Here is a 27,344-nt window from a genome sequence, read left to right on the forward strand (position 1 = left end):
TTTCTTTTTTCTTTCCTCTTTTTTCTTTTTTTTTTTTTTTTTTTTTTTTTTTCTTTCTTTCTTTCTGCTAATCATCCTCCAGCTGACGATTAAATACCGGAATTCTTTAAGGCTTATTCCCAAGCTTCCTTTTCTTATGCCACTTTCACCCATGGGATGTCTCATCCATGCTAAAAATTGTAATCACTGCCTGTATCAAGATGATTTATACGTTTGTAAATGTAGCCTAGATCTCACAAGAGAAATCCAGAGTCATGTGTCCATTTTCCTTCTTGTTGTCTTCACTTGGGTATAATTGCTATCTGTGTGAGAGGCATCTGCATTAATTTAACAGCAAACCAAAACTCAGGAGTTACTCTGGACATCTTCCACTCTCTCACTTAGTTATAGGGTCTGTCAGGTTTATTCCCTAGATCAAAGAATCCACCTAAATCAAATAATCCATTCACCTCTCACCATGTCTATTCCCTCATGCCAGAAGCCATTGTTTTCTCCTGGACTACACTGTAAGCTCCTACTCCAGCCTAATCTCTCATGCAGAGTAGCCTTTGAAAACAAGGACACTTCCCACTGATTTCAAAATAAAGACCAACACATTCACTGGGCCCACATTATCCTGTGTGCTCCTGACCTTAATTCTTCTACAGCCTCCTCACAAATCATACTTCCCTTATTCTCTGTCCTCTGGGATACCTAATTGCTTCTTCCTGCCATGAAACTTTAGCTTATGCTGTTCTTTCTTCCTAAAACGTTCTCCCGTCAGTCTCCCACACCGGTTAACTATTACCCTTCAGATCCCAGCTCAGCTGCAACTTTGCAGGGGTGGCCCTTCCTTACATTCAGATTAGTGCACTTATCATCCACTCTCATAACCCATGTAACCACTTGTTATTTCTACAGTTATTACACATTCATTTGTGTGATACTTTGATTAAAGTTATCTGTCCTCCTGAGATACTGAGTTCCTTAACACTGTGTATGGTTTTGATTTCTGCCATCCCCACAAGGTATGTGTGCATTAATATTCATTTCGTGTTGAAATGGTTTTACTGTCTTATGATCCTCCATGCTGCCCATATAGGGGCTTTAACAAAAGCACTATACACATTTCTCCAGATATTTGGAGTGAGTTTAGGGCAGTGTGTGTCTTACATACATCTTTGGAAGGCATTTTAGGTTAATGAAGTGAATGTTGAATCGTTCCACATGAATTGAATCCTACTGAATGGTGTGTGGGATTTCAACAGTCAGAGGGGCACACGAAGGCAGACATCATGGGTCATTGTCCAAAAGCAGTGACACATGAAGAACTGTTGGAGGGGCTAGAAGAGATACTGGGCAATGCCCATTCACTAACATGTTAAAGATCTGCACCGAGCCAAAAAGCAGATGTGGGGACGAGGTTAAAATGGCCAGAAAGAAGGTAACTGTCCAAAAGCTGATTCTGGAAGCACAGGTATTCCAGAGGTGGCTCTGATTCCAAAGCTGGCATCCACAGAATGGAAGTTGTCAGAAAGAGTTAAAGTGTACTATCTTGCTCCCATTAGTTGCAGACATGTTCATTCCTCTTGTCATGATGGAATCATTATTGTTCTTTCCTCCTTGACATTTTTCACCAACAATGGAAAACACTATGCATTCTGTTGTTTGGGGCTTTCTTTTGATGACAGCTCTGAGGATTCATCTTCTGCATGTTGGGCACAACTTGTTTGTGATTCTCAGTTCTCAGTCCCAAGGTCTGGCTTCCTCTTTTGCTTTAGAAAGAAATTGTCCCCAACCCCTGATGCTTTTACCAGGGTAACAGTGGAAGAGTGGAGAACACAGAAATCTCAACACACCTATGCTTTTGGTAGCTTGCAGTTAAATAACTAGTCTGTTTTCTTCCTCTGTAAAATCTCCAGGCATAGTAAAATCTTGAGTATTATATACAGGGTCTAGCTAATGGCTTACCAGTCAAGCAGGCATGAAAGGGAAATGTCTCTGAGGGAAAACAATGAACAACTAAGCACCAGGATCTAGCACATCTCTTGGTTTGCTCAGAGGTGGGTGAATATCTGTTCTTTAGCCCAGTCCTGCACATCTGCTCGGCCAAAGATGAGGTAGAAAACCAGGCCTGATATGTTAACAGCAGCTGAAAGCAAGAAGACATTTCTCCAACCAAACTCTGAATCCTGAAGGCAGAAAATTACAAGTTATTAACTGTCACCCAGTTCTTGTCCCTCTTGGTTCAGAAAGGCTTTGGCTCTCTGTCCTACTGCTCCCTCCCCGACCTCCAATCTGGCTTCCATAGGCTTCCCAGTTGGTCCTGGAATACTCAAGTACATTTCTGCCATGAGGCCAGAGCACTGGGCATTTCCTTGGCTGGAACGCTCCTCCCCCAGATATCTATTTGTCTCACACTTCCACTTCCTTTCAGTCCTTGCTTAAATGTTCCTTTTCAAGCAAGTGGTTACAGTGAGTCCTTCCTTGACCATCGTGATTAAAATAGAAATTACACCCCTTGTGTGCTATTCTCCTTTTAGCATTTGCTAAGCATTTGCTATTCTCCTGTTACCTTCAATATGTCATATGTTTTATTTTCATAGATTTCTTCCAGTTTCTTTTCTACAATATAGGTTTCACAAGGGAAGGAATTGTGCTTTATTCACTTAAATAGTACATGGCACATACTAACGTTTAATACTTATTTATTGAATGAATGAATGAATGAATAAGTCAATGAATGTCAGGAGAAACAAGAGCAGTTTGAGGATTTCCATTTTAAACAACCATTTCCTGACAGCTTGTTAGTCAGTGCCTGGGAGGGAACTGAAGCTTCAAAAAAGATAAGGGACTTGATTTCATAAAGAATACTCTTTCTTTGTTATTCTTCATTTATTTTTCTGATTTACTGGTGCAAAATCACAGGAAAGTCATTCTTTAACTTTCCTGTGGTTTTTCACCAGTAAGTGAATGGTATATGGCAGTGTTTTTCACCAGTAAATGAAGTATATGGCAGAAAAGAAGAATGTCACATACTTCTCTATTCATGTAAAGTTTATACCAGTAAGATTCTTAGGAAACTTAAGAGTCTTAAGTTTCTTTAATCTTTAAGTCATCATGTAAACTAGGTTATTTTTTACTACTTTAAATGCGTCTTGTAGGATACAAGGCCGTGCAAATGTGAAAACACCTGCCTCTATAGGTTTCTCTTATGAATATTCATCAGAACATTTGACCTCACCTGACTGATGAAAAATCCAGCAGCAGTGGGAGAGATGGCTCCAGCTATGTGTGCAAAGACTTGTAATAGTCCTTTGAGAAAGCCAGTGTACCTGAGAGAGAGAGATCGTACTCTATTATACTCAAGTATACCTACATTTGAAAGTCTCAATACCTGAGAGAAGGAGGGAAACATTCCCGTGCAAACAAAGGGTTAATCTCAGCTGGTCTGTTGCAACTCTGTGCTTATCTGTGGGGATGGCTGGAATTGTGTATGCCTTGGTGAAACCTGAATGAAATATACTGTCTGACGATTAGTATAATCCTGTGCTAGGGATTGGTACTCCCAAGGGGGTAACCTCTATTAACTTGTCAACATTGTTTATGCAGGATGGTCAGATTGATGGTCTGCACCTGGTTTGTAAGGTTTTTGTTGTTGTTGCTTTGGCTTCTGCTGTTGAGTCTGATCTTGTAATTTTTATACCCTCCGTGGGTATAAAAGACCCCTCAGCAGATGAGACATTGGCTCCCCTGAGACAAAGGCATCTCTCTCACATTTCTTGGTGGTTCATTATCTGAAGATGAAGGATGTCCTGTTGACTGGGACAGGACCCTGGGAGCTATGTTTGTAAGTCTCAGTCAACTCTGTATTTACTGTATCAGAGACAGATATTTCTCCTGCAGTCCTGTGTCCTTTGCCTTTATTAAAGATTTTTATGAGCATGCCCTATAGAATCTCAAGAATTCTTTCAGTGATTCCACCTTAGGCAACTGCTGCATTCCTCAACAGAGAGAGATTTGTGTGAGTCTCCCTCAGTTGACTCTGAGCTTGGCCACTGACTCCTCTTGTTCATGCCCAGAAAAACTAAGTTCACAATGGTTGACCAGCTTTGAGTCTCTTCCAGGAATTATTTAGATGTAGGGTGTAGAGCCGGTGCTGACATTTCCTGCAACCTGTTGCACCTGCCACATTTTACTTTCACATCAGAGTATATTTAGGCCTGCTAGACTTAAACTAAGTTTCTGAGAGGATGAGGAAAAAGAGGTCCCTACCGAGGAGCAATATCCAAGAAGTTAACAAGGGCTCCTGATTCACAGAAGCTGCTGATGGCAGAAGACAGCACCAAGAAGGTCATGGTCATGCTGTGGCTGGATCTGACCCAGGGCAGGGACACGAGGATCACAGATGGGAGGAGAACCCCTGGGGTAGGAGGACAAACACAGAATAAACTGGAGGCTGCTCTGAGCTTCCTACATTCACCCCTGTGTCCAGCCTCGCCCTTACCAATGGCAGTGAAGAGTTTCCTGATGGTGATGAGTCTGAGGATTTTTCTGGAGAGAAGAAAGTCTGCCAATAGACCTCCAAGGATAATGCAGATACATCCAACAACAAACGGCAAGGCAGACAGGATCCCACTCTGAGGACCAGAGACTAGGTCAGGTACATGTGCCCTTACCACCCACACCATGACACAGACAACCTTGGACAGATTGTCCACATTTGCGGCTTTTCTTTATATACACATCACCTTTAATACAAATTCCATGTTACCGTAATCAGCCAATATAGTTTTAGTATGTATATGTTCATAGCTCTGCTTGCAAAAAAAAATAAAAAAAAAAAGAACTAATGCTCTCTTTATATATAAAATCACCTGGAAATAAATATTTAAAAGACAAAATCCAGTAGAAAATAGGCAAAGGATAATAACAGACAATTTACAGAAAAAAAGAAAAAATAAGTGGCTCCTAAACATGTTAAAAGGTATCCAACTTTGCTCATAATGAAAGAAAACAAAATAAAACTATGGTGAGATACTATTTTTCATGGATCAAATTGGCAAAAACACCCTTCTTTTTTTTTGGCATGCTCTGTTGCTAACACTGTGGAGAATCAGGTTCTCATAAATATTACTGGTGCTCTATTGAGGTTAATTTGACAATATAAAAGTTTATAGTGCATTTACCCTTTGACTCAATAACCTCATATATAGAAATTTACTCCACAGAGAGTTGCACAAAGGTGTGACAAATGAACAAGATTTTCACTGCAACATTGCTCAAAGATGGGAAACAATCCAAATACTGCTCAGCAAGGTTCTCATGTATCGATATGAAGATTTCCATGGCATATTAAGTGGCAAAAACTTAGTATATAAGCATAACGGCATATTACAGAGTATACTGTTTTGTATTTAAAAAGTTGGGAAAATAAGAATATATATTCGTGTATGCTTGCATTCTCATAAAGAAACAAGGAAAGAATATATATAGGAAATTTAGGCCAGCCATGGTGGCTCACACCCATAATTCTGGCATTTTGGGAGACTGTAGAGGGAGGATCACTTGAGCTCAGGAGTTCAGGACCAGCCTGGCCAATATAACAAGACCTCATCTCCACAAAAAGTTAGCCAGGCATGGTGGTACACACCTGTGGTCCCAGCTACTCAGGAGGTTGAGGTAGGAGGATTGCTTGAGCCTGGGAGGTCAAAGCTTTAGTGAGCCATGATTGAACCACTGCACTCCAGCCTAGGCAACACAGTGAGACATTGTCTCAAAAGAAAAAAAGAAAGAAAGAAAAAGAAAAAAGAAATTTAAAGAATGATCATTGGAATGGTCTGGGAGGACAGGGCAGATTAGGAAAAGCAATGAGTAATGAAAGAAAGATTTTTCACTCATTTTTTTTTTAGATGGAGTTTTGCTCTTGTTGCCCAGGCTGGAGTACAATGTCACAATCTCGGCTCACTGCAACCTCTGCCTCCCCAGCTCAAGCGATTCTCATGCCTCAGCCTCCTAAGTAGCTGGAACTACAAGCACCCGCCACCACGCCTGGCTAATTATTGTATTTTTAGTAGAGACAGGGGGTTCACCATGTTGACCAGGCTGGTCTCGAACACCTGACCTCAGATGATCCACCTGCCTCGGCCTCCCAAAGTGCTGGGATTACAGACATGAGCCACCATGCCTGACCCACTCTATGTTTCAATATAGTTTTTAAAATGTTGAACCTTCTTGTTAGCAATTGAACTTCTAAATTAAAATTCTACTGAATAAAATGCAGTGAAAAGGAGACTCCTCTGTTATATATAATCCAAACAATGGAAAAGATTCAGCTCTCACCTGGTTCAAGTAGTTCATTTTACAGATGAGTAAGCCAAGGCTGTCAAGGTTACGTTACTTAGTGAGAAAATACCCTGAGGGCAATGAGAATCCAGGTCTCTTAACTTTTTAGCCTGGAAAGCTCTGCTTTCTGTTCACAACTTGTCTTTCCATTCATTCTCCCATCTTCCTCTTCCTCAGCCTTGGCCTCTGAGGGTCAAGCCCACCCAGCCTCACACCAGAGACAAATCATTCCTAACAGCCAGCCTCAGGAAGTCTGTTGCTTAGCACTGGCCTCTTGCTTATCTGGTCCCCTGATCCCCTGGATTAAGGTTCTGTTTCAATTTCTGGCCCTCCTTCTCTTTGAAAAGACCCAGAGCCACTCCCTCCTGGGGCTTTCTAATCTGTGCCTGCAGCCTGCTTGCATGCAGACGCTGACTACTACTAAGAAGATCAGCTCTCTGTTGGCTACTTAGCACATTTTCACCAGAGGAACCCAATCAATATGAGAAAGCTTCTTCCTGAGTACAGAGAGTACAAGAGTAACATTGGCTTTGTGAACTGTCACTAACAGGTTATGAAATCTGATACACTCTTAGCCACTTTTAAGACATCCATCTAGCAGGAATTGAAAGGCTCCTGTCAGCCATTCAGAGCATCTGTTTCTTCTGTGAAAATTCAGAGAGCTGTACACATATATGCACTTTTCTTTCTGTGTGTTATACTTGAATAAAAATGATTTTTTAAAACAAACATTACTCCATAAATGTCTATGTAAGTCTTTTTTGGGACTTTATGTCCTATTAATATCTTATTTTCAGCATATGTTGTTTATGCTTCTCTGTCACAATTTTCTCAGAGGCAGAATTTGTTTTGCTAATTTTTATTATTTATGCTACCAGCAGAGCATCTTGTTTGCAAATTTTGATTGGATTGAGTATAAAAATTTTGCACAGGGCCCTTAAAATATGATAGTATATAGTATAAAATATGATAGTATATAAAATATGACAGTAAAATCAAACTGACCTAGAACCATAGGTATCATCCTGCTGCAATAAGTAGTGAACCACATTGAGATCAATCAGAATCCAAATTAACTAGACTCCATTTCCTACATGGAGGTCCTGGTCCTAATTCCCCGATTTTGTGACCATGGGAGAGACACAGGATTATATATGAGCTCTCTATATTTAAGCATTTAAACAGAAGATCAGAATGAGTTTTCTCTATACTTACATCTCTGAGGTTGGCTTGAAGTACGGAGCTGATGTACGTTGGTGTGTACGCCATAATGGTATAAAAAAGCCAGTATTCACAGAAATAAGAGACTAAAATGGCCCAGAGTGGTAAGGATTTGATCATAGCTCTAATGGGAAGAGACCAGCTTGGTGAACAGTCCTAGAATAAAGCACACAGCAATGTCCCCTCCATCAGAAGGCAGCTCTCTCTATCGCACTCTGCATTTCTGAGACGTCTAGAGGGACATAGAGAAATGTCAGAGGAATTTCTCAATGTACCTGCTGAGCCAATGAACACACAATGTATCTCTTCTCACCAGCACTGATAAAGGGATGATTCACAGGATCATCACAAATGAGAGGAAACCAGAGAAGACAACAGGCACAGCCAATTCCTCCTAGGAAAAGAGGATCCAGTTAGCACTGGATGGAGGGAAGTACTTCTTTCAGTTTGACTCTAAGATGATTCCTGTGGTTGACAGAGTGACTAGCCTCAGTACTCTACTCTTCCTGGCATCTATCCCTTGCATGGCCCTATCACAGGGGGAGAGTACTTCCTCACCACTTGACTTTGACCTTGGCCATACAACTTGCTTTTGCCAATGGTATGGAGGAGTTTCAAGCCTAGGCATTAAAAACCATTTTTTTTAAAACTTATCCTTTTGGGTCTTGCACACTGCTATTGGAAGACTATGTTCCAGCTCATCCTTTGACCAAGGCAGATGACAGACACAGAGAGTGGAGCCACCCAGCTGTCCCACAAAGAACCACGAGAATAAATGATCACTGTTTTAAACCACTGAGTTCTGGGAGATTTTGAAATGCACTATTATTAAAGCTATAGCACACTTACAACAAAGTAGCGTGTTTGCCCCACGTGCTTGAAAATGCCCTCATCATTCACATACCACTCGGCATCCCTCCTGCTAGTCATGCTTTGCAGAGTTCCTTTCATCATTAAACCTTTTCATATCTATCTCTTATCTTCCTCAAAGCACGTACAAGTGAGAAGCAGTACATTATTATGTGGAATTAATTACCCAATTTCTAGACATGAAATGAAATTAATCCTCAGCAAAGATATTTTTTCTGATATATACATTATTACAGAGTTGGGAATTTAACATTATCAGTATTGAGTGGAAATATGGCCCATCTTCAAATTCCCTTTTTAGAATCTTAAGAAATCTTATGAGCTCTCTTTATTTGGCTAGCATGTCATTTACAAATTCCTTCACAAATATCATACAGCAGCCACTATACACCAGGCATTTTGCTACATTTTAAGAATATAAAATGACAAAGACACAGTTTTGCCATCAGGGAACTTAATCAAGTGGGGAGGGATAGATATGAAAATTAGCAATGTTGCACATTGGAGTTGGAGGATGTCAATATTTATTCAACAAATATTGAGTGAGTTTCTATCATGTATATGGTCCTTACTGTTTCTCAAAACCATAAGCACAGTAAGATTTTCTCGTTGTTTGAATAATTTTTGTAATCTGCCCTTCGAATGTTTTCATGATAAAAACTTTGAAGGTTGGTGTGCTGTGGAATCATTACATGTTTTTTTTGGTGAATATATTGACCTGATTTTACAGAAACCCTTGATCTAAGAGGCCCGCTGCTAATGAGCACACTAGTGGGACTATAAGGAATTACCATAAACAATTTAGGGGTGGGATTTTGGAGAATGTTTCAGATATTGAACAAACTTTAGCTGACAGCAGCTAGGCGGATTCCAACCACAGTTCCACGAAGGTAAAACTGTAATGTAGTAAAATACTGCCTCTGGAACTTTCCATGTGTCTTTGGAACCTTTCTGTAGCATCTCTCTGTATATTATGTCTGCTCCTGAACCTTACATAATCTGCCCTGTCCTGCAGGCTCCACTGGTTGATTCTTACTCTAATTAGCATTTTACCTATGATTAGGTCACAGTCACACAACTTTCTGACTATGATATTAATTTGGTGCAAAAGTAATTGTGGTTTTTGCCATAATAATAACTGGAGAAATTTTAAAGAATATATTAAATTAAAAAGCATGACTAAAATGTAGTCTGACTAAAATAACATTTTCTTTTTTTCTTTTTTTTTTTTTTTAGTCTCTTGAGACAGGGTCTCACTGTGTCGCACAGGCTGGAGCGTAGTAGCATGATCTCGACCCACTGCAACCTCCACCTCCTGGGTTCAAGCGATTCTCCCACCTCAGCCTCCCGAGTAGCTGGGATTACAGGCATGCAGCATCATGCTCGGCTAATTTTTGTATTTTTAGTAGAGACGGGGTTTAACCATGTTTGCCAGGCTGGTCTCAAACTCCTGGCCTCATGTGATCCACCTGCCTCAGTCTCCCAAAGTACTGGGATTACAGGCATGAGCCACCACGCCTAGCCTAAGATAACATTTTCAACATCTTATGAAATAATTTGCTCTGAATTCCTTTAGGTTAAATTTAGAAGCAGTAAGGAACGTTATGATGCCTCTAATGTCATAAGATTATTCTAGCTACACACTCAGGCTGCTGAAACTTAAATGTTAAGCACAGTTGACTCTGAACACTACCAGCTTTAGCTATGTAAATATCCATATCTAATAGGATTTGGTTAACCATAGATAAATTGCATCACAGAATTCTCTGTCATAAAAAATTGAGATTTGAAAAGCAAACTCACCAAAGATATAGAAGACATACGGCCATCCTATGGTCTGGCAAAGGAGACCACCAACGAGTAGAACAATGAAGGACCCCAGCATTGACCCTGAACAGAAAAAGTGAGGATATTCTGGGTGAGAGGACCCGTCTTGGGGCTCTATGTGCTTTCTACAACGCTGAGTTGCACAGTGAGGGAAGGTATGAGTTTCAAGTCAAACTATCTAGGTTCAAATCCTGCTCCTTCACTTGGTAACTATGTGATCTTGGACAAGTTATTACTCTATTTGTGTCTGAAATTCCATATATGTGAAATGGAAGTAATTATATACAGCTGACTTATAAAATTGTTTTGAGGATAAGATGAAAATATGTGCAAAACACAAGAATGTTTGGCACATAGTAAGCATTCAGGTCATTCAGTTACAATCAAGAAAGGCAGTATGGGGTAGTATTTTAAAGCAAGGACTATGAAGACAGAGTGATTGATATATAAGATCTTGGTTCTATTGACAGGACTTTGCTGAGTTCTCTTGAACAGTGCATATAAAGTGGGATTTAGGGTATCAATTACCTGATCCAGCAATGGTGGTGAGTTGACTCCTTTCCAGTGGGGGAGCCCATTTGACCCAAATTGAATATTGACCAGTTAATACCATAACCTGGGGGGAATAAATTCCATTCTTGGAGATCTGAGGTCATTCTGGAACCTATATCCCACTTACACCTGGAAAACATCTTGGTACCTGGGCTATGCCTTGTACAATCCGGAGGACAATGAGCAAGGCCACTCCTGCATTAGCTGCCAGTGGAATGAAGAGGGTCAGGAATGAGGAAATAAACAAGCCAGCACCAACCACGTACTTGGCTCCAAATATTCCAGCCACATAGCCACTGGGGATTGGAGCCAAGAATGAGCCATAGTTGAGGGAGCTGAGGATGATTCCCTGGATTTCAGGACTCCAGTCATATGCAGGGGCCTAGATGACAGAGAGAGTTACTGTTTGTCTTTAGTTGAAGAATTGACAGTTTTCATTGAGAGGCCTTGAGAGGCAAAAAAAATAATTGGCAGTTATCTTTCTTTTTACATCTCTTCAGTTCCCCCAATATACCAGTATCATGTATTTAAAATATATGCCCAACATACTCTTTCCACTCACCCTGACACAATTAACTAAAAATTAAAATATAAGAGAGCTCATAAAGAAACAAAGACTATAAAGGAGAAAGCATTGTAAGCAAGGTAATTAAAAAATATGTGGAAGGAAGAGAAAGCGGACAAATCTGTGAAACATATTTTGTGCAGATTTTCATCATTGTAGGGGAAGAATTTATGTCCCCTAAATGGTAAAATTTTTCATTTATTCTAACTTAGCCCCTGGTTACACTCATAGACACTAAGTAGTGATGCAATCCCCTTAGATACTTATTATGTTCTTTATTCCTTTCTTTTCTTTTCTTTTCTTTTTTCTTTTTTTAAGACAGAATCTCTTTTCACCCAGACTGGAGTGCAGTGGCACGATCTCTGCTCACTGCAACTTCCGCCTCCCCAGTTCAATCAATTCTTCTGTCTCAGCCTCCAGAGTAGCTGGGATTACAGGTGCCTACGACTATGCCTGGCTGACTTTCATATTTTTAGTAAGGATGCCTCGGCCTCCCAAAGTGCTGGGATTACAGGTGTGAGCCACCATACTTGGCCTGATACTTAGGTACTTGTGCCATTCCTGGCACATAGTACATGTTCAGTAAATACTTGGTGGTTAAATGAACCTCACTCTAAGATAAGTCTTTAAGTCAAATTATTTGAGTCAAAGAAAGAGTCCAGAGTCTCATTAAACTTACCATTGCTTTAAATTCTTTTAGAGTTTCATTCCAGTAGTCCTGGGAGTCAGTGGAGGGCCGTTCTGTGGAGGCATTGGGCTGGCTAGGTGGAGCCGTGTTGTTCACCATAGCCGTAATGGCAATGCTAAAGTTCATTTGTTGGGTGTAAATTGAAAAATTACAGAGCTGCAAGATGAGGGCCAGCCCATGTCGGACTGAACAAAAGCCTGAGAGGAGAAGGGCATGCAAAGTCACAATCAGAATGCTTTTCTCCCACTCTCCCTAAGTCTGGAAGAAGGAGAGAATTGGTAACTGTATGAGATGCAGAAATACAGAGAGAGAGAGACATTCCTCTGTAATTGTGTAGTGGACTTCTGTCCCCCTGGGAGGTAATGGGGGAAGTGGCTCCCTCAGAAGCATTTCTCAAACAGAGACTTGAAGAATGTGTGGAGTTGGTCAGAACAAGCCCTAGGGGAGAGTTTTTCAGGCAGGGCTCTGGGATGAGAAGATTAGAATGGGAATGGGAAGAAATTGATTTAGAGAAAGAATTGGCTGGGAGCAGTGACTGATTGGATATGGACAGTGACAGAAAGGAAATTGCTGGAAGTGACTCCCAAGTTTCCTGCTTGGGCAGCTGGGATAGCTGGAAGTGCCATTTATAACCAGGAAACATGGAAGATTAGCTTGTCTGGGGCTGGGGAGAGATGAAACTTGAAAGATAGGTGATGGTTAGATGATAGAAGTATTTAAACTTCATCTGAATACTGTAATCTATGCTTACACAAAATTTGCTAGTGTTCCATAGGAACTCTGGGTATATCCCTGTGGTTGAGTCCAAATACATTAGTTTGACAACAGCGGGAAGAGTTCATCCACTATCCCTATAGAGAAATCCCAGAGGTAATGTATGATCACAAGGTATGAAGATGCCATTTTCTTGGCTCTGAAAGGGTGCAAATGCTCTTGGAATGAACAGCATGGTTTCGTTTTGTGTAGTAATGCTCTTGCTAAGTTCCTGCTCTTACCTTTGGTTCAACTCTGAGAGCATTTAGTTCCCCATCCCCAACCCAGCCAATGCACCATCCATGAAAATCTACATTGGAATTTTGATCAGTCATATTGATATGACAGATTAAATTCAGAAGGATTGCCACATTTATAGTATTGTCTTCTACTCAAGAAGGGATACCTACCCATGTACTAGTATTGGTCTTTTACTCAGTCCAAGGTGAAATTTTATAGTTATTTTCAGTTAAGGCCTTCACAAATTTTGTAAAGTACTTTTTATTGTTGTGTAACTGAGCTCTTTTTCCTATCATTTTCATCAGGTTTTCCCCATTGGGTTTTGATTTAATAAAGAAAGACAAATTATGTACAAATAATGAAAATGTAGTTGATTATGTTTACTGTTTGCAACTCTTATTTCATTCTCCTGGGTAATTTAATTCACTGGTATTTTCAAAAAAATAGACAAAACAGGAATGGTAAGAATGGGCACCTCAGCTATATTTGCATTTACTGAGACTGCTTCTCACATTATACCATTAGGTATGCTGCTAGTTGTTGGTATGACATGTTCTTTAATTATATTAAACTACTCTGTTACTACCTTTAAATATTTTTATGGGAATACATAAGTTTTATAAAATGTATTTTAATCCTGGAATCAGACACCTGCATTCCAATTCCAGCTTGTGTGTTCTACTTACAGCTGTGTGTTCTGGGGCAAGGTACTGAGCTCTCTGTGGCCCCCAAATTTTGCCTGAAAAATGGAATTAATAATAGAGTCTACATCAAGGCACTGTGATAACAACTGAATAAGTTTATGTAAGTTCATTATCATAATAGCCTACCACCTTTGTATTATTGGGATGATCTCTTCTTGTTCTTAATAGGCTATTACAAAATTTAAAAACGTGATGTATTTGGCTAGTGTTTTAGCTAGAATTTTATTTAGTATGTATAGTTGAGCTTAAAATGTTGTTTATGTATATATGTGTGTTATTTTTTGCTATACTAGCTTTGTTTTTTTTTAAGTTATAAACTTCCATCTGAATCTATGATCTGAAATGTTTTAGGTACATAGCCATTTTCTTCTTAATAAATTTTGATTTTAGAACAGTTTTAGATTTATAGAATTATTGAGTTCCTCAATATCTCACACAAAATTTCCTCTGTTATTAATATCTTATGGTGCATTTGTTGCAATTAATAAACCTACAGTGATATATTATTAACAACTAAAGTCCACAGTTTATTCAGCTATCTTAGTTTTACGTAATGTCCTTTCTGTTCCAGAATCCCATATAGAGAACCACATTACATTTAGTTGTCCTGTCTCCTTGGACTCTTCTTGTGTATGACACTTTCTCAGACTTACCTTGTTTCTAAAATGTATTCTAAGTACCTTGTAGTGGAAAATGTCTAAAGACCTTGATAGTTTTGAAACGCACCAGTCAGGTGTTTTGTGGAGCGTCCCTTAACTGAAATTTTCTGATATTTTCTCATGATTAGAATGGAATTATGTGTTTTTGAGAGGAAGGCCATGGAGGTAAACTGCCATTCTCGTCACATCATATTATGGCCACACACTGTCAACAAAGTTTCTTACTATTGAGTTGATCTTGGTCCCCTGGCTTGAGGTAGTGTTTGTCAGGTTGCTCCACTGTAAAATTACTCTCTTTTTTCTTTTTCTTCTTTTAATGTTTTGTATGAATTAATATGTACAAATGTACTCTGGAAGAAGTCACAAGCACCAGTCACACTTAAAGAGTAAGGAGCTAAGCTCCATTTTCAGAAGATAGAGTGCTATATATAAACTATTTGGAACTCTTCTGCACAGGATAAATAGGCATTTTCTGCTCCTTAAAACTCTCATAAAATTTTCTAGTGAAACTACTAGAATATATTTGTTTGTTTCTGTGTTTTAAAATGAATAACTTTTGACAAGTTTCTTCATTTCTTAGGNAAGAAGTCACAAGCACCAGTCACACTTAAAGAGTAAGGAGCTAAGCTCCATTTTCAGAAGATAGAGTGCTATATATAAACTATTTGGAACTCTTCTGCACAGGATAAATAGGCATTTTCTGCTCCTTAAAACTCTCATAAAATTTTTCTAGTGAAACTACTAGAATATATTTGTTTGTTTCTGTGTTTTAAAATGAATAACTTTTTGACAAGTTTCTTCATTTCTTAGGTGTTTTTTGACATGTATAATTTTTTTCTTTATTCAGATTTATAAATTAGAAACATAAAATGTATAATTCCTAGAAATCATAATTTCTACAAAGTTATAATTAAATTATATTTAAAATATTAAATTTCAATAAGTAAATTATGATTATGTGAAGTTTTTATAATTATAAATTTTAATTCCTGGAAAATCATTTACTTATGTACTTTCCCTATAATTAGCTTTTATACATTTTCGATGCTTCTGTCTCCTATTTTCTCATAACTGCTTGTATTTAATATCTCTGCCTGATTAATCTGAGTAGTGGATTGTTTTATTGCATTGAGTGGCATCTTCTTTTATAAAAGAATCAGCTATTGTATATTTTTTTAATCCAATTTTTTAATGATTTGAGTTCACACTATTTTCTACATTTAAGTTGTCTGTTTCATTTTTCTATGTAATTTCCTTAAAGTTGTAGGCTCAGTGAATTGGATGTTTAATTAACTAGTTTTCATTTTTTATTATACAATCTCTGTTTTCTTCCCTTTTTCAAATCTGTCTTCTCCTTGCTGCTGCTAATTCCATTTTAATTCCGCACTGACATTTTTTTCCTCCTTTGTTTCCTTTCTCATCTATATTAGGGACTTCTTCCATATTCTTCTGTTGATTTACTTCCTATACTCTATGCTTTATTATTATTATTATTGTCATTGAGAACTTTAAGAAATTGAAAATGAAAATATTCCTCAATTTCCCCATAATAATATAAGCACAGCAGTGTGATGTAAAGGCTAACAACAGCTGATTTGAATCCAGCTGCTACCTCTTTATACCTGGATGATTAAGATGTGTTACTTCATCCCTCTGTGCCTGAGTAGGCTCCTACAAAATGGGGATGATGCTAGTAGCACTTTCCCTGAAGGATTGTTGTGAGAATTCAATGAATTAATACATACAAACTGCTTAAAACAGTGTCTAACATAGGGCTTGCACTCATTATGTGACAGCTATTATAATGAACTGTGATCTTTCATAAGTGTACCTGTTGATTTCTCTTCCATCTAACACATGCCTTACCTTACTCTTTCTACGTAAATATGCAAACATATTTACATAGGTTCCTTGTAGTCCACCCCTACAGCCTTGGACTATAAAAGCCAGTCGTGTGTGACTTTGTTCTCACATTTTGAAACCCCTGCACAGGGCCACCCATGCTAGTTTGAGGCCCAGCTATGATGCGGTGGTGTATGTGGGTGGGCTGGTGGCAGCAGGTGGGGAGGAGGAGGTAGGAAATTCCTTCACCAATTCAAGGGAAGCTAACTATTGTACCATTTTAATTCCGCAATAACATTATATAATTTGAGAGAAAGTCTTCCAAATTTCCAAGTTGATTTCGGCAATCACTCATATTTTCCTCTGCTTTGTAGCACTGGCCCCTAATGCTAAATTGCAGATCAGAAAGGCCAGTGAAGCGTGAGGGGAAAGCTGCAGAATGTGGGCCCATGCACGCTTCACCCAGCACATCCCAGCACTGTAGACCCTTGAGGGGCTCATGGGGTCTGTGGTCTGCCGAGCTTCTGGACACTGCCACTCTAAGCTGGGGAGCACTAGCTGAAGCTCCGCAGCATCCTCTTTGTTCTTGCTGTAACACTGCACCATGCCTCAAGGATGGGAGTTTTATCGGCTCTTGGCTCCTCTCTCAATTTCTTCCAAATTGTATTAAATCTGTCTGCAAGACTTGGAGTTTCTAGTGTGTGGTAGGAATAATTCCTTAGTTTCAACGTAGATGGAAGTACTTTCTCAAGTGTTGTGCTTGTTTTATACATTTCCACGGCTTTCAGAAGGGGGTGCTATTGTAAATGGTCCTTCTGATGGCATTCTTCCCCATGGAGGGGGGCAATATGTTTTCCCTGCAGGCATTTGATATGTAGAAAGGACACTGTCCCTGATATTGTTCTCAGTGCCTTTCCCACCCTTCTGTGGTCTCCACAGTAACAGAGGAACAAATATCTGGAAGCTACAATCCTCAGGATTCCATTCAGATTCCACAAATGAGGACATTCTGGCACAATGTGTCAGGCTGAACTCAGTGAGAAACCACTGTGCTCTGGAGGCAGCTGCAGGTTGATAAGCGAGAATCAGTCATGTTAGACATGGGATTTCTGCCTGTGACTTTGGGGGTCCGTCTCAAAAACATCCACTTTGTGATGCACATGGCTGAGATCATTGGCAGTGTAATATCCCGGATTTTCTGAAAGTAACCAATCTGACTTTTGCTTCCCTAGCCTTCCAACATCTGTGGAATCTTCCAGTCCCCTATATTAATCTTTCTTCTCAGAAATACCTAGATTTGCTTTTGATTTTGTGATATAACCCATACTGATACAGAAGCTCATGGACCTCTGGGGGAAAGGGGGATTAGAAGGTCAAAGTGATGTCTGTCTCCAGCCTGGCCCCAGAAATCCCTAACTGAGCCTGAGAAAGAAAAACTACTGATCTTCAGGCAGAACCTGAAGGCCCAGCTTTTTTCACTCAAGGTTTCTGGGTTATTGGAGCAGTTCCTTTGTGTAACCAGGTGACCAGATAATGGGGGAGGGGGCATTTCCCCACATCCCATGGAACACCTGGATTCAGCTCACTAAGTGTCTTAGAAGCACAGCAAAGACATCAGTAGCCTTTGGGGATGGGAGTACTGGTACCCAGAGAAAGCCCCAGCAGTGCCCTGGGAGTCTGATACAGAAGATCCAGTCATGCCCAGTAAGCATGAGCCAGAGAAGGAGATGAGAGGAAAACTGATGTTGGACACCAACAGATAAAGCAATCAGCAAGGTTTATTCCTAAGCATTTGTGAGAAATACTTGGATACACAACAAAATAACTTGGTAAGGCTTGGAGGAGTAGCTGGGGTTCTGCCTTATTAGGTAGGATGAGACTGCCAAAAAAGGATGAGTGTTAATAGCATGATGCTGTTTGAAACAACAAGCTGGGGTAAAGTTGGTTACAAAGTAGTTGTCCAGTATAGCTATAGCCCAGAGTGGTCACCAGAGGACTGGGTGGCATGGTAGGCCAGATGTTGTAGGAGACTATAGAAAAAACCAGAAAGACCATAGGGGTTCCACTTTAGACAAATTACCCAATGACTGCCAAAAGGTGGGCTGAGGAAGGGACACTATGTGAGTGGTAATAATGAGCTCATAAATGGCAGAATCAGGATTGCAAACTCAAGCATTATGATTTCTGACCTGTGCTTTTATCCAGTATGCTATACTGTACCTTGGTAAAATTTTACACATAAGTTCTTCACAATACCAATTTTGAGGGAGAGACAGAATGATAAAAGAATTTGGCCAATGGTATAGTCTAGTAGACTCTGAAGTCCTTAGAAACAGATGAGACTTTCAGCCAAGACTATTGGAACAGTATTCATTCTGGGTCCAATTGTGACTAGTTGTAGGATGAGTACTAACATGCAAATTTCCTGATTTCTTCTGTGATGGACGAGATTAGGAGAAATCTCTTTTCTTGAAGATATGCATAATTCTTAACAGACAAAACAGACAAACTGGCTAAAATGTTGAGTATTACAAAGCATTCCTTCTTGGTTAGTGTTTTGCGTTTTAAAGGCATTATCTTATGAAATGACTATATCCTTAAAAGAATTAATGGATAACATAGTTATAACTCATTAAGCATTTAGGGTAAAATAAGACGTTCTAGGCCGGGCGCAGTGGCTCACGCCTGTAATCCCAGCACTTTGGGAGGCCTAGACGGGCGGATCACAAGGTCAGGAGATCGAGACCATGGTGAAACCCCGTCTCTACTAAAATACAAAAAATTAGCCGGGCGCGGTGGCAGGCGCCTGTAGTCCCAGCTACTCAGGAGGCTGAGGCAGGAGAATGGCGTGAACCCGGGAGGCGGAGCTTGCAGTGAGCCGAGATCGCGCCACTGCACTCCAGCCTGGGCGACAGAGCGAGACTCCGTCTCAAAAAAAAAAAAAAAAAAAAAAAAAAAAAAATGTTCTACAGTTTCCCTTAATGCATATTATAAAAAGCATGATATTGTAATATAGATAAGAGAAAGGAAGAAATGTGACTTCTATGACATGGTAGAAACAAAAAGCCCATTTTGGGATCGGGGTCAGGTTTGGATTTAACATGAGCAGAGAGATCCAATGGGACATGTCTTGAGCTTAGAATCAGACAAGCCAAGGTTGGTTTCTATATTTCCTACTTAGAACCTGCTCTGATTTTTTCCTTCATCTCTAATTAATGTCATGATACCTGCCTGTCTTATATACCTTCAAAGTTTCTTGTGAGAAATGAAATAATTATCAATAACTATTTATAGCCATATAGAATTCTTGGCAATTGGTGGTAGTGAGGAAAATGATGTGTATCAACAAAAGATGCCACAGATCTTAGTTTTATTTACTAACACAAGTCAAGGTGCCAACAGATCCTAGTTTTATTTACTACAAGTCAAGGTGCCATAGATCCTAGTTTTATTTACTACCAGATTACTGTGCATGATTTTACCTTTCCTGGAGCATTCCTCTTGAGCCATATTTAAATTGCCATCATTGGAAATGTCCCCCACTGTAGCTTTGACATCTGGTCCAGTAGACATTTTGGTTCTCTTCCCAGGGACTGACATTTACTTACTAAAATAAAAAGAATGCAAAAGCAAATACAGAGATCTTATATGATACCGCCCCAATTCTTTCTAAGAACTAGGAGCAAATGTTGTTCTATAAGAAAAGTGCTAGATTAGGGTTCGTGAAAACTAATTTGTCATCCTGGCTTTATCACTAACCAATTGGTTGGTCTTTGAAAGGTCACAGTTTACCCTGGGTCTTAGTATCTATGTCTCACAAGTGAGGAATCTGGCCTGGGTTGCCTTCATAAATTGTAATATCCTTTCTAGTTCTGTGTTCCCGTGTCTCTAAATTGATATTAATATTACATGGACATGAAAACTTGACAACCTTATTTGAAATTTCATCTAGGAGATTCCAGTGGATTAAATTACCGGAAAAACTATTATAAACACCTATACATATTACATAAAATATAGCAAACACCCTTTTACATAGCTGCAAAAACAGTAAGAGATACATCCATCAAGTTATATGTCTGCGCTAACTTCAGTGATCATGAGATTGGGGCACAGAAGCATCAGTTTCAGTGATGTGGGGGCCTGAGATCTAAGCCCCTGTGGGGATGAAGGATGAAGCCTTAGGCCCATGCCAGGGAGGCGATTATAAGGGAAATTCTAATATAGAGTTAGATGCCTCAAAGGGGTTCAAAATTTGGTTAAAGAGGCTCTTGCCCTTTCAACAATAACAGTGACAACCCTCTTTGTCCTAAGTTGTGGTTTGAAAATAAAGTACTTCACCTGAAAACTGTGAAAGTTCATATCTAGGTTATGGAGAATTGAGGGTTGAAATTCTTACTTCCTTCATTGTCTGAGAATTCATCCCTAGCTAAAAAATTGACCAAAGAATCAAGCCCAGTCTGATTCGCTCAAAACAGATTACACAGAATTACTGCAGATGAAGCTCTATATATTATGAGCTCAAAATAAAAAATTATAAACACTCAAAGAAATGATCCATCCAAAACAAGTTTTCAGACTCAATGCATAGCAAAATTAAACTACTGAGAACTTCTAAAATAGAATAAACTGACAAAGACATTACATAAGTATGCTTTAAATAATTGAAGAAATAAAATATGGACCCTAAAACATAAAAGATACCAAAAGAATAGGCAGATTTAAGAAAGATACTACTTGAAATACAAAAATGATTAGGCATTAAAATTTCAAACTAAGTGACTAGACATAGCTAATGAAAGAATTGGCAAAATCAAAGGCAATGAGTTATGTAAATTATACAGAATAAAGCTCAGTGAGATGATGAGGGATGACAGCAAAGTTAAGAAACTGGAAAATGGAGTGAAAAGGTCCAATGTATGTTGAATAGGACTTCTAGGAGGACAAAATAAAGAGAATTGAGAAAAGGCAATACTTTAGGAAATAAAGAATAGGAATTTTTTAGAATAGATGAAACCACAAGATTTCTCAGATTCAGGAATCAAAATGAGTCTCAAGCTACGGAAATGAAAAGAATCTACACCTAAACATATTTAAGGATACTGCAGGACACAAAAAGAACAAAACTTATTTATAGTAATAGACACCATAAAAGATGACTTTATAATAATAGATACCATAAAAGATCAGTTTTAGAAGGGGAGAAATTGATTACAGCATTCTATCAGATATGGAGTAGCATTTGTTCAACTTCCAGCTAATAAAAAAATAAAATACAGTAAATTGGTAAAAAGTAGGAGACTATTGGAACGATATATGAATATAGATTAAGAACAAACATGAGAAAATGTGCATCACTTCACTATCAAGGACATGGATATTAAAAGAACAAGATCCTATTATTTCTTACCTATTAATTTTCATAAACATTTTAAAAGACTGTTACAAGCTTAGGCAAAAATGTGGGGAAATGAGCTATTATTTGAGGCAGTCAAGCTGCATCTTCTCACTTGTATTGCTGCTTCATGGTGTGTACCAGAGACTAATAGGCACAGCCACACAGAGTAGTATGTTTCAGGACACTCCTTAAAGCAATATTTGTAAAAGCAAAAAGTCAGGAGCTAACTAATGATGATTTAATATTTGCATAATTAAATGCAGATATTTTCTGAATACTATATGGTTATCAAAGAATTGGATACACATATAAAAGCATATAAAGATTTAAAAGACAGGTAAACAATCAAGTGCCTACAGTCTTCAAGAGACTCACCTAAAACATAAGGATTCACATAAACTTAAGAAGTGGGAATAGATATTCCACGCAAAAGGACACCAAAAGCAAGCAGGAGTAGCTATTCTTATATCAGACAAAACAAACTTATAAGCAACAACAGTTGAAAAAGATGAAGAGAAACATTATATAATAACAAAAGGACTAGTCCAACAGGAAAATACCACAATCCTAAATATATATGCACCTAACACTGGAGCTCTTAAGTTTATAAAACAATTACTACTAGATCTAAGAAATGAGATAGACAGCAAGACAATAATAGTTGGGGACTTCAATATTCCACAGACAGCACTAGACAGGCCATCAAGACAGAAAGTCAACAAAGAAACAATGGACTTAAACTATATCCTAGAACAAATAGACTTAACAGATATTTACAGAACACTCTACCTAACAACTACAGACTATACATTCTATTCATCAGCACATGGAACATTCTCCAAGACAGACTATATGATAGTCCACAAAACAAGTCTCAACAAATTTAAGGAAATCGAAATTATATCAAGTACTCCCTCAGACCACTGTGGAATAAAATTGGAAATCAACTCCAAAAGGAACTCTCAAAGCTGTGCAAATACATGGAAATTAAATAACCTGCTCCTGAATGATCATTGGCTCAACAATGAAATCAAGATGAAAATTTAAAAATTATTTGAACTGAACGACCGTGACACAACCTATCAAAACCTCTGGGATACAGGAAAAGCGGTGCTAAGAGGAAAGTTCATACCATTAAATGCCTACATCAAAAAGTCTGAAAGAGCACAAATAGACAATCTAAGTTCACACCGCAAGGAACTAGAGAAACAAGAACAAACGAAACCCAAACGCAGCAGAAGAAAAGAATTAACCAAGATCAGAGCAAAACTAAGTGGAAATTGAAACAAATAAACAAAAAAATACAAAAGATAAATGAAACAAAAAGCTGGTTCTTTGAAAAGATAAATAAAATTGCCAGACCACCAGCGACATTAACCGAGGAAAAAAGAGAGAAGATCTAAACAAGCTCAATTTGAAACAAAACGGGAGATATTACAACTGATACCAGAGAAATACAAAATATCATTCAAGACTACTATAAACACCTTTACGTGTGTAAACTAGAAAACCTAGAGGAGATGGATAAATTCCTGGAAATACAAAACCCTCCTAGATTAAACCAGGAAGAATAAAAACTCTCTGTGCAAAGGAATGGGGAGGGCAGGAATGGCCATGCAGGAGTTGAACTTTGTCTTTGTTGTTTACATGTGTGACAACAATAATGTAATTTGAATTATTACTGTAATTAAAAATAAATTTCAGGGACACAGGTAGGCTGAGATGAAGAACGTGAGCGTTTTAGAGTCAGTTTCTGGTATTCTCTGTCAGGTATTCATTTTCACTCCAGGAAAGAAATGAGGAGGGCACTGCCCCGTCACTTCTAGTCAAATGATAGGAGCTGCCCGCAAGGGGGTCATTCAGGGAGCTTGACATATGTCCCTTATGTGTGTGTGCTTGTGTGTATGTAAAGGTGAGTGACACGTGCCTCAGAATCTAAGGGCATGGGGTGGTGACTCCTGGTCTGAGGTTGCAGAGCACAGCAAAGGTCTACACCACACTGGAGGCTGTGATACATCCCACAGCAGCAGGGGTGAAGATGCACAGGTAGAGACCAGCAGGTCCCTTATGAACCAGATATGGATGACTCAGGAAAAATCCAGTTTACAATCTCTTAAAATGAGAACTGTCTGGAGAGGCCACATGACCCCAAAAGAGAGGACAGACTGCCTAATGCCCAGCACCTGAGAAAGGAACCCTAACTGCTGAGTTAGTGAACACATATCACCCCTGACATGGGAGAACTGGTGGATCCCACCACTGGGGTACAATAAAGGATTCAGCATTGAACATTCATCCAACTCAAAGACCACCAATGCCAGTGCACAAGAGTTCTGGCTAAGAAAGACACTTCCTGCTTCTTGCTTCTAACTCCCTACCCACCAGCCATCAAAGATCAGAAGCGACAGCTAGCAAGAGGGGTAAGAGTAGTTGCTGACAGAGAAAGGGAACAAGAAGCCAACGAAATGATCCCTTCCCTCCCCAGAACCAAGCTGGAGTGGTGGGTGGCGGGGAAGGGGAATGAAGGTTTACTTTTAGATCAAGTTTGGAATTTTCTGGTTTTCATTGGACTGGACCCATTAATTACAAAATGAGATTATTTGAAGACTACAAATAAACAATAAACCCATTACTACTGAAAATGATCAGAGAAGTTACAGCACCAAGCAGATATAAAGTTACAGCACCAAGCAGATGTAAAGGGATACCATGAAGTTACAACACCAAGCAGATGTAAAGGAATAAAATGTAAAGGGATAAGCAGTAGGTGCTGGTGAAATAAAATCATTTTCCACTTGCTCTCTGTGAAGGACTCTTCTTATTAATATAAAAGAAAATAGACCTGATCCTTTGGTGCTATTATGTTTAAAGATAAGTGGAAATGTTACATAATGTCACCACTAAAGTTGGTAAGTGAGCAACTGACAGAGAAGTTGCCTCAATGATGTCCTTCAAAACCACAGATGTTAGACCATGGAGCCCTCTAGTCTGCACTGGAATTCAAAAACACACTCAAAATTGAATTGAAATCCAAACGAATACTCATTGGCAAATGGAATAGTTCTAGTAACTCTGAAAAGAAACTTGGTAAAATGAGGGGACTGAATAGTCTGCTGGAAAAATAATTTGCCTTTTATTTATTTTCACACTTCAGGGCAATTAGTTGAATTGAAAAACTCCTATCAGTCACAAGAACTAAAGACATAGCTTTCAGGGTAACATTTTTTTCCACAGGCTATACCCATGCAGACTCTTCTAGTGTTCCAGCATCTAAGAGTTCACTGACCGCAAGTTCATTCATTGATTCAGTAAACATTTATTGAATCAATGAATGCAATATTGTGCTTTCATAGCTCCATCTCCTGCATGACTGAAGGACTTAGTAATCATTAAATTGCCCTCTCCTTGTGCTTATTATAACCAGCAATCAATTGCCAGTTTTTTCAGTAATGGGTGATCATGGTTTTGCTGACGTTAATGAGAGCAGTGGGAACAGACAGCCGAGGGCGAAGGGAGGACAGTGCTGTTGTGGGGCAAGGGATGCAGGCATGGACAGTACACCTGTGAGAAAGTTACATCCCAGGAGGGGCACATATGAAAAGAAAGAAGTAAGAATGCCACATGGTATGAAAAAAACAAGAGTGGCAGTGACAGAAACTAGGTTAATTAGCATCAGGAGAGGAGGGCAAGCACTCTGCCTAGTCTAACCACTTTACCTAGTTTGGTTGTGTGAAATGGTTATATTTGAGCTGAAATGGGAACACTGAGAAGGAGGCAGTGCTGAGCAAGAACATGCCAGGCAAAGGAACCAGCAAGTCTGTCACATTTTTCTAGGCAGAAGGTAGTCCAACATGGCGATGCAGAGTGAATGAGGAGGTTAATGGTAGGTGATGAGATCAAAGGGGTGGGCAGGGGCCAGACCATTTTGGGTCTTATAGGCCGGGTAAGGGGACTGGATTTACTATGGCCACTGTGTGGCACATGGGCTATAAAAGACAAGATTGAGAACCAAGAGACTGAACAAGAAGCTGTTTCTTGGCCTGTGCAAGGGTTGATGGTGGATGGGCTAGGCTAGCTGTGGTGAAAAAGACCACATTCAGGGCCTGTTTTGGAGATATGCCACAAAGACTTGCTAATGAGGTGTATATGGGAACAAGAGAAAGGGAAGAATCATCAGAGACTTCCAGACTTATGACTTGAGCAAATGAGTGAATAGTGTTGCACTCAAAGTTGGGGAAATGAACAGGGAGGGCAGAAGGTTTCAGAGGAAAAGCAAGAACTTTATTTTGGACATAGGGGTTGAGACTCCTGTTAGACCCAGAAGGGAAGATTGACAAGTAAGTTTTGTGTCTGTGAGTCCATAGCTAAGAACAGAAGGGCCTTGGTAGAAATATAAATTTGTAAGTCATCAGCCTTATCTATTTATTTTGAAACCAGGTAAATGAGGAAAAAACAACAAAGAAATGGAGCCAGCCATTCTTATATCAATTTCTCATCAGTTTTTCTTGCCAAGACTGCTTGTGTCCGTTCTTTTTGGATTCATATGCATCCTGTTCCTCTGCTAGTCATCACTTCACTGTAGAATGAGACTTTTCCTTAAGGTGCTGTGCAGAGCTATTAATAGCTCAAATGTCAGCTTATGCGGTCTCAGCACTGAACATTTTTCCTCCCTATGAGAAATAGCCCATGGCTCTCACTCACAGTCTGCAAATAAAGTCCTCTGCCCTAAACTCTTCATCATTAACCACTTCCCAAAGCCAGGTTAGATTTCATTTATTTTGCTTTCCCATAAATTCACTGGAACCAAACCAGAACAGTTTGGTTTTGACTGATATTTTAGGCATGATGAAAATCTTCCTCTGTGAGAATTCAGTATTGGCATTTATTGTTGCGCCGTGGATTTGATCAATGCTTAAAAAAATTAATGTATTTCACAAAAACAATCCAAATATATCATTTAGTTTTTCTCTCTCTTCCTCTCTCTCTCTCTTCCTGTCTCTGTCTCTTCCTCTCCCTCTCTCTCTGTGTGTGCATGTGTGTGTGTGTGTGTGTGTGTGTGTGTCTGTCTGTCTGTCTGTCTCTGTTCAGCTATACTTTTAGAAAATTTCATTCTCTTGAAATTATTCCCTGTAGTTCCATGGCACTTAATGCAACATCCCTTCTCACTTACCAGAATTATCTCAGGACACAGGCATTCTCTTCTCCACTCCCACAGTCTCTGCCCCCAAACAGCAAATTAAGCTGCTCTCTAATGGAAAAAGACCCATTCCCATCATCTCAAAAGCAGAATATTAAGGGTAAAATTTGAAAGCTAACTAACCTGAGGGAGGAAGAGTGCAGGATCCTCATTCCTTTCAAATAAATTTCTCTAATCTCTTTGCAGTTGTCTAATTCTGGGAGGTAAATAATTACCCAAAACCTTTAGCCCTTATGTTACCAGCTTGCAGGATTTTATTGGCTCAGTGGTTTAACTTTTAACTTTACATTTTATTGTTTGATTGATAAGCAAATCAAGCTCATCAAATCTTCCTCATGCTTCAAGCCCAGCTGAGGTCACCTATGTCTTCCCTCATCCTTAATCAGAATCAATGTCCCTTTTTATAAGGATCTTGACACCCCACATGCCTCACTGACAGCAGTGTTCCCTTCTGGGGTCTCTCAGAGTTATTATAATCTTCATGGAGATGGGGTATATTTGTTC

At 39.2% G+C, this 27,344-nt stretch overlaps 1 protein-coding gene across 5 annotated transcripts; it reads right to left on the reverse strand.

The window, feature by feature from the left end:
- On the reverse strand, positions 1-27,049 carry SLC17A4 (solute carrier family 17 member 4). 5 transcript variants are annotated; one of them, XM_017878490.1, is made up of 12 exons: positions 26,814-27,049; positions 19,728-19,852; positions 12,039-12,244; positions 10,943-11,176; positions 10,771-10,858; positions 10,219-10,305; positions 7,821-7,939; positions 7,540-7,701; positions 4,487-4,619; positions 4,255-4,402; positions 3,224-3,314; positions 1-2,131 (listed from the first exon to the last, which is right to left on the reverse strand). In XM_017878490.1, the coding sequence occupies exons 2-12, from the start codon at positions 19,843-19,845 to the stop codon at positions 1,922-1,924; spliced, it is 1,596 nt and encodes a 531-aa protein (XP_017733979.1). In that variant the 5' UTR covers positions 19,846-19,852; positions 26,814-27,049; the 3' UTR covers positions 1-1,921. The 5 variants fall into 5 exon arrangements, with proteins under 5 accessions (XP_017733979.1, XP_017733978.1, XP_017733980.1 ...); XM_017878489.1 differs by having other exon boundaries at positions 26,964-27,047; XM_017878491.1 differs by having other exon boundaries at positions 1-2,171; positions 26,964-27,047.
- Positions 27,050-27,344: the final 295 nt, after the last annotated feature.

The sequence above is a fragment of the Rhinopithecus bieti genome, unplaced genomic scaffold, assembly GCF_001698545.2.
Source record: "Rhinopithecus bieti isolate Rb0 unplaced genomic scaffold, ASM169854v2 scaffold_11110, whole genome shotgun sequence".
In the NCBI taxonomy this organism is placed as follows: domain Eukaryota; kingdom Metazoa; phylum Chordata; class Mammalia; order Primates; family Cercopithecidae; genus Rhinopithecus; species Rhinopithecus bieti.

Excerpts from the sequence above, each read along its gene's own strand:
- SLC17A4 (XM_017878490.1), bottom strand. The coding sequence starts at position 19,845 with ATGTCAGTCCCTGGGAAGAGAACCAAAATGTCTACTGGACCAGATGTC. Across the intron at positions 10,306-10,770 it reads CACCACCATTGCTGGATCAG|GGTCAATGCTGGGGTCCTTC; the intron begins GTAATTGATACC and ends TTTTCTGTTCAG. Across the intron at positions 2,132-3,223 it reads CTGGATTTTTCATCAGTCAG|CTGCTGTTAACATATCAGGC; the intron begins GTGAGGTCAAAT and ends TCTTGCTTTCAG.